Here is a 12951-nt window from a genome sequence, read left to right on the forward strand (position 1 = left end):
GAAGCCACTCTCCAGCTTTGCCTCATATCACCCTGGTGGCCTACCTGTCTCCATGCTGGCATTTCCTGAAGTCCACCAAATTATGTCAGTTTCAAAATGCCTTTTCAGGCCCCAGGGTGACAAGATCATTAAGCATCTGACTTCAGCTTAGATTACGATCTCGTGAGATTCAGTCCCACATTGGGTGAGCTCATCCCCTGCTTTGGGTGAGCCCTGCTTCTCTCTCTCTCTCTCTCTCCCTCTCCCCTCCTGGGCTTCTTTCTCTATCTCTGCCCATGGCTCACTTGCACTCTCTTTCTCTAAACAAACAAACAAGCAAATAAATACCTCCTCAAAATGTATCCATCTTTCCCTCTCTGCTCCTCGTCCCAACATGGCACCAGTGCACTCCCCACAGTGCCCAGAAATAAAACAATCCCAGGTATGGCTTAGCATCACTTCCTTTATGCATCCTTCACTTCTGCCAGACTGACTTAGGCTCTCTCATGACATGAAGTTGTTCCTTCCCCCTTAGAAAGCCTTCCCTATTGAGCATTTAAAACCCAGGTCAAATGTGCAGCCTTTTCTGACCATCCTCTGGGGTCTCATGGCAGAAATGAAGGACAACACAATGTTGTGTAGTTAGGTGTCTGGGACTGGATTCAAATCCCAGCTTCACTGCTTACTCTCCAAGTTAATTTTCTGTGCTTTCTTTTTTTTTTTTTTTTAATGTTTTATTTATTTTTAGGAGAGAGAGAGAGAGACAGCATGAGCAGGGGAGGGTCAGAGAGAGAGGGAGTCACAGGCTGAAACAGGCTCCAGGCTCTGAGCTGGCAGTCAGCACAGAGCCCGACGCGGGGCTCGAACCCACGAACTGCGAGATCATGACCCAAGTGAAAGTCGGACGCTTAACCGACTAAGCCACCCAGGCGCCCCTGTGCTTTCTTTTCTACAGTGGTATTTAAAATAGGGCCAGTAATGCTTACCACATAGACTTCTTTAAGTAATTACATGAGATAATACACAAGACATTTAAAATAGTATGGGGTGCCTGGGTGACTCAGTCAGTTGGGCGTCCAACTTCGGCTCAGGTCATGATCTCACAGTTCATGAGTTCGAGCCCCATGACAGGCTCTGTGCTGGCAGCTAGCTCAGAGCCTGGAGCCTGCTTTGGATTCTGTGTTCCCCTCTCTCTCTGCCCCTCCCCTGCTCATACTCTGTCTCTCTCTCTCTCTCTCAAAAATAAATAAAACATTAAAAAAATAAATTAAATAAAATGGTATGTAGCTCATAGTAAATGGTCCATAAAAGTGAGTTGTTGTTTTTTTTATTTTATTTTATAGAGAGAGATTTTTTAAATTTTATTTTACAGAGAGAGAGGGAGAGAGAGAGAGAGAGAGAGCGAGCGAGCAGGGGAGGTACAGAAGGACAGAGAAAATCCCAAGCAGGCTCCATACTCAGCACAGAGCCCAAGGCAGACCTCGATCCCACAACCCCAGGATCATGACCTGAGCCAAATCAACAGTCAGATCCTCAACCATTGTGGTTTTGATTTGCATTTAGTGATGTTGAGCACCTTCATGCATCTGTTGGCCATCTGCCTGTCTTCTTTGGGAAAACATTTATTCACATCTTCTGTTCATTTTTTAATCAGATTGGGGTTTTTTTGGTGTTGAGTTGAATAAGTTCTTTATACCCTTTGGATATTATCCCTCACTGGATATATCATTAGCAAATATCTTCTCCCTTTTGGTAGGTTGCCTTTTCATTTTGTCGATGGTTTCCTTTGTTACACAAAAGCTTTTTGTTTTGGCGTAGTCCTAATAGTTTATTTTTGCTTTTGTTTCCCTTGTCTGAGGAAACATTTCTAGAAAAACACTGTGTAGGCTAATGTCAATGAGATTACTGTCAATGTGTTCTTCTATGAGTTTTATGATTTTAGGTCTCATATTCAGGTTTTTAATCCATTTTGAGTTTATTTTTGTGTATGATGTAAGAAAGTGGTCCAATTCCATTCTTTTGCATGTAGCCGTCCAGTTTTCCCAGCACTATTTATTGAACAGATTGTCTTTTACCCATTTTATATTCTTGCCTCCTTTGTTATAGATTAATTGACCATAAAGTCTGATTTTATTTCTGGCCTCTGCAATGGCATTTTTAAAGTTTTGTATATTACTAGTAGATAGAAACATAATTAATTTATATGTATTAATAACATATCCAGCAATCTCATTAAATGCTCATTAATTCCAATAAATCTTCTGCTGGATATTTTTCATACAGAATTGTAATGGCTAAAAATAATGACTTTTTTCTTTTTTCTTTCCACTTATGCCTTCCTCCCTCCCTCTGCTTTTCCCTCTCTCTTTCATTTCTCTGTTTTGCTTTATAGGAATCCAGTATAATACTAAGCAGAAGCAGTGTTTCACACATCCTTATGTACTCCTCATTTCAAAGGAAAAGCTTTTAACGTTTCACAGTTAAGATGCTCATAGTAGATCTCTTTGTAGATACCTGAATGTATTTTGAAATTTATCAAATGTTTTTCCTGAGTCGATAATATGAAATTTTGTCCTCTAATCTATTAATGTGGTAAATTCCACTGATTATTTTTTTAAACGTTTATTTACGAGAGAGAAACAGTGAGAGAGCATGAAAGCAGGGGAGGGGCAGAGAGGGAGGGAGAGAGAGAAGCTCAAGCAGGACACAGGGCTTGATCACACAAACCATGAGATCATGACCTGAGTGGAAATCAAGAATTGGACGCTTAACCAACTAAGCTACCCAGGCATCTCTGATTAGTTTCTAATATTAAGTATATTTTAGACTTTATCCCTCAGCCTTCATGAATTTTAATTTTTCATATTTTCCATCTGTCTCTCTGATGTTTATTATTGATAATTTTTTCTGAGCTTTCATCCATTTTACTCATTCTCTCTCTAGTTATATATAATAGGTTGTTAAAACTTCCCAGGAATTTGTCAGGAACTTATTATTTTTTTTCTAGATGTTCTAGGTAGTTATTCTTCAATTTTATGTCATTGTAAAACACAATTTCTAGGGACACCTGGTTGGCTCATGCAGTGGAATATGCAACTCTTGATCTTGGCATCGTGAGTTCTAGATCCGTGTTGGGCTGAGAGTTTACTTTAAATAAATAAGTTAGTAAGTAAGTAAACAAATAAATATAATACAGAGCCCATGTCAAGCTCTACGGTGACAGTGTGGAGCCCACTTAGGATTCTCTCTCTCCTCTCTCTCACTGCTCCTTCCCCACTCATGCATGCGTGCTCTCTAAATAAATAAATATTTAAAAAATAAAATACAATTTCCAGTACTTTAATTCTTCTTTGTGCAGAAGGTCTGCTTTGGGGGCCTATTGCTTCTGCTGACTCTCACTCATGGTGCCTTTCAATCATGATTTTGGCTTTGACTGACCTAATTTCCACACTCCAGGAAGATGGTTATGGAACAGAAGATTCTTTTTTAATGCTTTTTAAAAGTTTTTTTTTTTTTTTTAGAGAGAGAGAGAAAGAGAGAGAACCAGCAGGGGAGGGGCAGAGAGAGAAGGGGACAGAGGATCTGAACCAGGCTCTGTGCTATCAACAGAGAACCCTATGCGGCTCGAACTCGCAAACTACGAGGTCATGACCTGAGCTGAAGTCAGATGCTTAACCGACTGAGCCACCCAGGTGCCCCTGGAATAAAAGATTCTTAAACATAGAAACATAAACTTCATCCACCAAATAATAACTAGACTCCACTTCTGCTTTAATTTCATTATTCAAATGCCACCTCCTGGGACGGGGATTAGGGGTGGGAAGACCTAGGCACTCCTCCCTTTAGGCTTCCATAGATTTTGCCTCATTTCTACTATGGCCCTGGCCACAATAAAACCCTACAATTTTATTTTGGACATGTTTGGACATGGGCGAGACTTGGACCTACGCTATTGTCTTCAGGTTTCCAGGGCTCAGCATATGGCTGCAAAACTTACAACTATGGGGACCATACATTCACTTCTGTGCTTTAGCACAGGTACTTAAAGTGTAGTCCATGTCCACACAGAGATGCACTTTGCCTTGTTTAAGGGCTATGTATTCATTTTAATGTGTGTTTTTTAAAGAAAATATGGCTGGTGTATCAAACCCACAATTTCATAAATATTATTGCATAGAACCAGGCTACACTTCTTTTTTTTTTTTTTAATGTTTTTTTTTTTTTACTTTTTTTTAGGAGAGAGAGAGAGCGAGCGACAGTGTGATCAGGGGAGGGTCAGAGAGAGAGGGACTCACAGACTCTGAAACAGGCTCCAGGCTCTGAGCTGGCAGTCAGCACAGAGCCCGACGCAGGGCTCGAACCCACGAACCGTGAGATCATGACCTAAGTGGAAGTCGGACGCTTAACCGACTAAGCCACCCAGGCGCCCCCAGGCTACACTTCTTAAAAAGCAAGTTTATTTTTAAAAAGATTAGATAGATAGATAGATAGATAGATAGATAGATAGATAGACAGATAGATAGATAATGTTCATATTCAAATAGTAACCAGTATTTATTGAGTGGTTATATGCCCAAAGTACTTTCTTTAGTATTTTTTCAGTAACCCTTTGAAGTGAGTGCTATTATTTTCATCACCAGCTTACAGACTACTTTCTGAAGCACAGGTTATGCAATTTGCCTAGAGCTCATGGCTAATAAGGGGTAGAACCAGGATCTGAACCCAGGTAGACTTCAAAACACATCCTCTAACACTATGGTTTTTTTGTGTGTGTGCTCCCCTAAATGACAAAGCAGCAAAGAGGTAGGTATTTAGATAGGAGGTATCAAAATAACTAGAGTTTTGAACATAATTCCTTGACCTTTAAGAAAACCAGATAGGAAAATGGACCCTACACAGATGCAACAAACTTAAAGATTTCATTTTACCTGTCAGAAAGGTAGCCAAAAATCATCGCTCCCAGCAGAACTCCCACCATAAATGCAGGCTGGATCACCTTTGCGAACCATTCTCGGTTACAGACCAGATCCCACTGAGTCACCACGGTGCTGTCCCACTTGCTTTTGTCATAGACATAGCCATCCACGCAGGGAAAGCCACTCTTACGGCCACTGTAATCATAGTTCAAACCAGACTTGTCATCCCTCCGGAATCTGTGACAACTTGTGAGCTCCCAGACCTCACCATTCTGTAGCTGCACTATAATGTGATCTTCGTGGCCTGTGATAAACAGGATCCAGATGTCCTCCAACCTCCAACTAGAGATATTGTGGAAAAGGACCCGACTCACGTTGCCTGGGGGCCTACAGGTATGGTAGGGGGACACTGTCATGAACACAGAGGCCAAGTAGTGGATACCACAAGAGATGTTCTGGAAAGCACATATAAAATAGATGAATATCTGAAATCTGCAAAGAGAAGAAAAGCAAGTTATTTTATCTGCCCTCTGGGCTAAAAAAGACTATAAGCAAATATGAAGGGTGTTCATCATGGTTAGCTTAACATATATACAGATGAATAAATACGGAAATAATTATAGATATGTAATATATACATATACATAACATGTTAGTATACATACATAACTCTGTCTGGTAGGAGGGCCTAGAAGCAATGACATTGAGACAGGGAAACTGAAGGGACCCCCTGAGAAATTGCTTTTTTTGCTCCTTTTCATGCTTCTATTCTTGTTAGGACCTGCACCCCCACCTTACACATGCCTTAGAGAACAGATAATGTATGTTCTCCTTGTAAAGGCCAAGGAGTTAATGCTTTCTTAGAGTCTTCCAGCACGGTAGATAGCATCTAGGGAGTGACCAGGTAGGGTCAAGACCACTAACGCATCAAGACCCCTGGCTCCAGGTCATATGTGAACTATGGAGAACACCTAAACACTCATCTTTGTTCCTGGATGCTTAAGAAGACATGTGCACCACATGTGCCCCAATGTTCATAGCAGCACTCTCCACAATAGCCAAAACATGGACAGAGCCTAAGTGTCCATCAACGGGCGAATGGATCAAGAAGATGTGGTTTATCTATACCNAGATACTTGCACCAGACCACTGTCCCCCGAAAAAACCCCAGACTCCAAGCAAAGATGGAACTCACTCTCCTTTCCTTTCCCAGATGCTCTGTCTATATATGCTTTCTTTATGTCTTCAGTAAACTCTGTCCTCACTTCCTCTTGGCTTACGTTTGGTTTATATTCTGCGTGAAGCCAACAACCCTCTTGGCTGGTCCTCAAACCCAGCCAGCCTGCGTCAACATCTCAATAGCAACAAGCACACCCAGTGCCCAGATCTTGTTTTCTAAATACCATCCTCCAATTAAAAAAAAAACAGGAAAAATGGCTGATTTAAGACCAGGACAGGGAAAATGAAAAATATGTCTAAAGCATCTTGTGGTATCAGAAAGTAAGGAAGCGCTCAAAATACAAAATGATGGGGGCATGTTAAAGGGACACAGGAACCAATGTGAAATACTTCCCAATGGGCAAGTCTGAAACAATTTGAGCAACAAAATAAATAGCATGGTAGATTCCAAAGTATAAAATAAACATATGAGTCTAGACTGTGATGTTTAATTTTATATATCAACATGACTGGGCTAAGGAATGCCCAGGTAGCTGGTAAATATTATTTCTGCACATGTTTATGAGGTTGTCTCTGGATGAGATTAGCATTTGAATTGGGCGACTGAGTGGAGATCACCCTCATCAGTGGGTGGGCATCAACCAATCCACTATGGACTTGACTAGAACAAAGGATAGAGGAAGGGCAAATCTGATCCCTCTTCTCCTACCGTTAGACATTGGCATCCTTGGTTCTCAGACTTTTGGACTCAGGCTGATATAGGGAAACTGAAGACTTCATAAAAAGCTGCTTTTTGCTCCTTTTCCTGCTTCATTCTTGCTAGGGCCTGCACCCCCACTTTACACATGCCTCAGAATGCAAACAGTGTACATCCTCCTTGTAAGGATCAAGGAGTTAATGATTTCTTCAGAACAGACAACATCTAATGAAGGACCAGATGAGAATGACCAATGAAGCTGTCATATGCATATTCTAGACCATCCGCACTAGACATCTTGACGCCAAGGCCTTCTCGCTCCAAGGAATAGTACCTGGGCCCTGGTCTTTGTTTTAATTCCTAGATGCTTGAGAGGCCACAGACACCAGGTCATGATCCTCAATAAAAACCCCCAGATCCCGAACAAACATGAGACTTCCTCCTTTCCTTTCTGAGTCTTCCAGAAGCTCTGTCTGTATGGTCAGTCTCTCTATACTTTCGATAAACTCTGCTTTCACCTCCTGTGGCCTGAGTTTAATTTCTATCCCGGGCACAAACAAGGACCTTCTTGGCTGATCCTGTGGGACCCCTTCTGGGTCCTGGAACCAAGCCTGCCAGCATCTGGACCAGGACTCACATCATCAGCCCGCCAATTTTCAGGCCTTCAGACTCAGACCTCACAAATACACCACCAGCTTTCCTGGGTCTCCAGCCTACAGGTAGCACATGGTGGGACTTGACTGCCTCCATCACTGTGTGAGCCAATTCTTACAATAAATCTCTTATCTACATCTCTATCTATGTCCTATTTGCTCTGTTTTTTGAGGGGATCTAGACGGATACAGATTTTGGTACTGAAATTAGTTCTAAAGGAACAAAATTTAAGAATGAGTTTTCTGAATTGGTTCTGGGGTTTCTGAAATTGTCTGATTTGATTAGATTTAAATATACTATTGGCTATTCGCAGCAGTAAAGAGAACACTGATATTCCATGGTGTGAACTGTTTATAGGAACACACAAAATATCAGCATTGGACAGTGTCATCAGTATTCCAACTTTTAAAAAAAAGTTTATTTTTTGAGACAGAGAGACAGTGTGGACGTGAGTGGGGGAAGGGCATAGAGAAAAGGAGAAAGAGAATCCCATGTAAGCTCTGCATTGTCAGCACAGGGCCCAAAGTGGGACTCAAACCCATGACCGCAAGACCACAACCCAAGCCAATATCAAGAGTCTGATGGTTAACCGACTGAGCCACCCAGGCACAGGGGGTATTTCTTCTTTATTATGAATGCTTGTGTGTATATAGACATATATTAAGCAAATATCTTTGTTTTATTCCTTATTCTGTCCTCATCTAACATAAGATGTATTGCCATATCAGTATTTAAATAGCTTTACACCATAATATTTAAGTTATAGAGTATCAAATAAAGAGTAAACACCATCCAAGGACTTTATGTCTCCTTCTGGGAAAGAGATTAGCTTATTTTGGGTTGTATGTTGGATAGTTGTGTCACACTGGGTGGAATTAAGACCTTGTTATTGTCTTTATTTAGAGATCAAGTTTGGTGTAAAGAGATCCATATGGGTTGCAAGTTGACAAGGGGTGAACCTGTGATGGTTAATTTTATAAATCAACTTGACTGGGCCAAAGGATGCCCAGACAGTTGGTAAAACATTATATCTGGGTGTGTCTGTGAGGAATCTCCAGAAGAGATTGGCATTTGAATCTGTAAACTGAGTAAACATCATCTTCACCAATGTGGGTGGGCACCACCCAATCCATTAAGAACCTGAAGAGAACAAAAAAGCCAAGGAAGTACTAATTCACTTTCTTTGCTTGGCTGAGACATCCATGTTATCATGCCCTCAGACATTTCATGCCCCCGTGCTCCTGGTTCAGACTCTGCCAGGGCCGTACACCATCAGCCCTGTGGTTCCCAGATCTTGGGACTGGGACTGAATTATAGCACTGGCTTTCCCAGGTCTCCGGCTTGCACACAGTACATTGCGGGACTTCTCACTTCTACAATTGTGTGAACCAATTCCTGTAATAAATCTCCTCTTCTCTACATCTATGTCCATCGACTTGTATATCCTATCAATTTTGTTTTTCTGGAGAATCCTGAAAAATATACCACTTGGTATAAATAAATGGTTGAACAAACAGGTACAAAGGACAGATGAGACAAATCTTTCTTCTAGCAGAATTCCAACTATCTGCAGATATTCCCCCTCTACAGGAGATGGAGCTTCATTCCCACCCTTTATTCCTGGAGGGCAGGCTAAGACACAGTGACTCTTTTCCAAATATGGTAGGGAAAAAAAGTGGGGGGGGAGGGTGCCTTGATGGTTCAGTCAGTTGAGCGTGGGTCTCTTGATCTCAGCTCAGGTCATGATCCTGTGGTCATAGGATTGAGCCCGTTGTGGAGCTCCGAGCTGAGCATGGGGCCATAGCGTCTGCTTAGGATTCTCTCTCTCTCTCTCTCTCTCTCTCTCCCCGTGCCCCTCTCCCCTTCTCATGCACACACTCTCTCTCTCAAAACAAAACAAAACAAAACAAAACAAAACAAAGAATGAAAAAGGAAAGAAGAGTAATTTTACAGTAGGAGAAATCAAGCAAATCCTATCTTAACCAAATGTTGAAGGTTAATACCTCCAATGATGTTATGTGGATATCATGTGCTCCTATGATACGATCATCAAGTACTTCACACCTTGGTGACATCTTCCAAAAGCCATAACCCCAGTCTCTTCAGGAGAAAAATAACAAATAATCCCAAACTGTAGGACATTCTACAGTTGCCAGGTCAATATGCCTAAAGAGCCCCAAGGTCATAAAGAAACAAAACAAAACCAAGCAAAAAATGAGAGACTGAGAAACTACCACAGACCAGAGGAGACCAGGATAACACACCAACTAAATGCAGTGTTATACCCTGAATTAGATCCTGTAACAGGAAGAGAACGTTAGTGGAAAAACTGGTGAAAGCCTGGGGTTTAGTTAATAGTAATACAGTCACGTCAGCTTCTTAGTTTGGCAAATACGCCACAGTAAGGTAGACATTGACAATGGGGAGGCAAACTGGGTGAGGGACATACAGGAACTATCTTTGCAACTTTTCTGTAAATCTAAAATGATCCAAAAATTAGAACTTTATTCAAACTTTAAAAATAAATGTAGAGTCTCCAAATTTACAGACTCAAGCCAACAAACAGTGACATAGTTTCCGAAATAAAAGTTGTCTCACAAGGACAACTGTGCCAGGACGGCAGGGTAAAGTATATAAAATTTGGATTTCCCCATTAATTTCAAAGCCCTGGAATCAAGATAGAACAGCCCCCTTTGGGCAGGTGGTTTCAATATTCAATTTTAAAGTGAACAGCTCGGACAACGAGGAACATTACCGTAAAACCGTTATAACGGGTAGTAGAAAATAGGCCCTGTCAGATCACACTGAGCCAAACTGCACTGTTGATACATGCGATCTTCATCTCCCTACTTTTCGGAGCTGTCCACCCACCTGGTCCTGGTGCGCCTTCTCTCTGGAAGGTGCTTCTGACCCTCCTGTAGCTCACTCATTCTCAAACTTTTTTTCTCAGGAACCTTTACATTCTTACAAATGTTGAGAATCCCAAGGGCCTTTTCTTTATGTGAGTTGTCAGTTATGTATTAGGAATTAAAAAGGAGAAAATTTTTAGTATTTATTCATCCATTTAAACATAACAGGAATAAGCCTACTGCATTAAAGAACATATAGATATCATTTTCAAAACAAAATGAAACAAAGTGGGCAGGATGGCATTGTTTTACATTTAACATTTAGATTAATGGGGTGCCTGGGTGGCTCAGTCAAATTTCCGACTTTGGCTCGGGTCATGATCTCACAGTTTGTGGGTTAAAGCCCCATGGGGGGCTCTGTGCTGACAGCTCAGAGCCTGGAGCCTGCTTCGGATTCTGTGTCTCCCTCTCTCTCTTCCCCTCCCCCCCCCAAAATAAATTAACCTTAAACAAATTTTAATGTGTTTTTTTTTACATTTTTCTAGTGTTTATTTATTTTTGAGAGAGAGAGAGAGTGAGAGCATGAGTGGGGGAGGGGCAGACAGTGAGGGAGACATGGAATCCAAAGCAGGCTCCAGGCTCTGGGCTGTCAGTACAGAGCCTGATGTGGGGCTCGAACCCACAAACCACTAGATCATGACCTGAGCCAAAGTTGGACGTTCAACCGACTGGGCCACTCAGGCGCCCCTAAACAAATTTTAATTTAGATTAATGGAAGACAGCTGGTTTTTCATATCAGTGTCTGCATTCCATCTGATGCATTATTACATGTGGGCTAGCCTCTGGAAAACCCCACTGTGCCTTCCTGAGAGAATGAGAGTAAACAACAGCAGCTGGGGCCTTGCAGACCCAGAGATGTGCAGGTCACGCTGTGCGAACAGCAGGCCTCAGCCATTCCTGCCGCAGCACCTCCCCTCCACTCCTCTGGTCTCTCCCCGCTAAATGCCTCCATCCAGCCCCTCTTTACCCATCCCCACTGCCTGCTTCTCTCGGGTCCACCCTTTCTATTTGCTTCCCCTGCTCTGCCATCTCTCCTTTGCTCATTTTCTCTCCCATTTCTTTCTCTCCCCTCTCTGACCACGGTATACAGCTGAAGTACCATTCTGTTATACACATGTGTTTGTTAAAGAACATCAGGTGAATGCTTTCTATTTCTCTACCAAATCAACAGCAACAAAAAAATTCCCACAAAAGGCTGAATGATAGTCCCATAAAGGTAGAAACGGTACTTCAATCACGTTAGTATCTCTGTGGCACCTAGCACAGTGTGTAGTGCAGTGTATGTAGAATGTCATGGAATCCCTCAGGGTAAAAGGAGCAGTGCTGAGGTTATTGCATACTCAGTACCTCTGGTAAGGAGAGGTTCAAGAGGCCAGTGCATAGGGGCACCTGGGTGGCTCAGTCAATTAAGCATCAACTCTTGATTTCAGCTCAGGTCACGATCTCACAGTTCATGAGTTTGAGCCCTGTGTCAGGCTCCATGCTGACAGCATAGAGCCTGCTAGGGATTCTCTCTTCCTCTCTCTCTGCCATTCCCCTGTTCATGCTCTAAATGAATAAATAAATAAATAAATAAGAGGTCGGTGTATAAAAAATTTCGACTGGATTCTCCTTCAGCCAAAAAAAAAAAAAAAGGATGTGTGTGTGTGTGCACAGATGTATAAAATGAGCATATCTGGATACACGTATTTACATACTGAATTAACATATTATGCATATTGAAATATAAATTCATATACATGTACATACCCTCATATGTAAAATAGGTGTGCTCATGGTACTCCAAAGAATCATCTTTGTCCACCAGAGGGGTGAACACACCCCACGCTGGAGACTCTGACAAGGTGGCAATGCTAAGCAAAGTCACAGAAGCGGTGCTGTGAAGTTATCAAGCTGGCAACCTCCCCCAGTGCCCAGGGATGACTGCCAAGCTGGCACGCGGCCACGGTCCCTCGCTTCTAGAACCCCACGGAGACAGAGAAGTAGAATGGAACCAATTTAACATATTGTGGCCATCCAGATGCCGCACACTGGAGCTGGCCACGGTTTCAGAGTTGAACTCTGTATCTGGCACTGGCCCCAGCAGCCAGTTCAAAAAGAAAAACACGACGCAAAAGGCAAGCGAGCAACGAGTGGCTTTCTTCTAGCAACAGAAATGGAGGGAGAACACACACATACTATTCTCAGCGTCTCCGGGGTGGGTGGCCGAGAGAAGAGCCTAGAGCACTAAAGCCTGAGTCCTTGCAGCTAAAAGGAGCCAGCTCTGTTTTTCTAGACAAGGCAACCCTGCCCGAAGAACAACTATCAGAAATCGGCCTCAGTCTATCCCATACCGAGGGGCTGGGTAGGAACAGCAGGCTGGGAAGACAAGCCTGAGTTGCTGTGACTCAAAAGAACCTGAGAAGCTAAGATCACACTTGAAACGGTGGTGCCTGACCCTCACTGCCGCAGGTCACTAGCCTCCATGCCCAGGCTGCTAGATATCACTGTGGAGCCACAGGGTCAGGCTCTGCCCTTGGCCTGCACACACTAGGCTACTTGTGAGCACCTGGCTTGGCTGGAGGGTCGCCTGCCCCAGGGAACAGGCTTGTGGATTCAGGAAGTGCTTCTCCCCTGG

General features: G+C 42.7%; 1 protein-coding gene across 1 annotated transcript in view; it reads right to left on the minus strand.

Annotated features, from left to right (window-relative positions):
* The window catches only part of SLC22A16 (solute carrier family 22 member 16), a 47690-nt gene that overhangs the window by 20200 nt on the left and 14539 nt on the right, over positions 1–12951 (minus strand). The window contains exon 3 of the mRNA XM_077780042.1: positions 4908–5387. Within this exon, the coding sequence (XP_077636168.1) occupies positions 4908–5387 (480 nt within the window). The remainder of the gene's footprint in view (positions 1–4907; positions 5388–12951) is intronic.

This window comes from Crocuta crocuta, unplaced genomic scaffold (assembly GCF_008692635.1).
Source record: "Crocuta crocuta isolate KB4526 unplaced genomic scaffold, BGI_CrCroc_1.0 scaffold147, whole genome shotgun sequence".
In the NCBI taxonomy this organism is placed as follows: domain Eukaryota; kingdom Metazoa; phylum Chordata; class Mammalia; order Carnivora; family Hyaenidae; genus Crocuta; species Crocuta crocuta.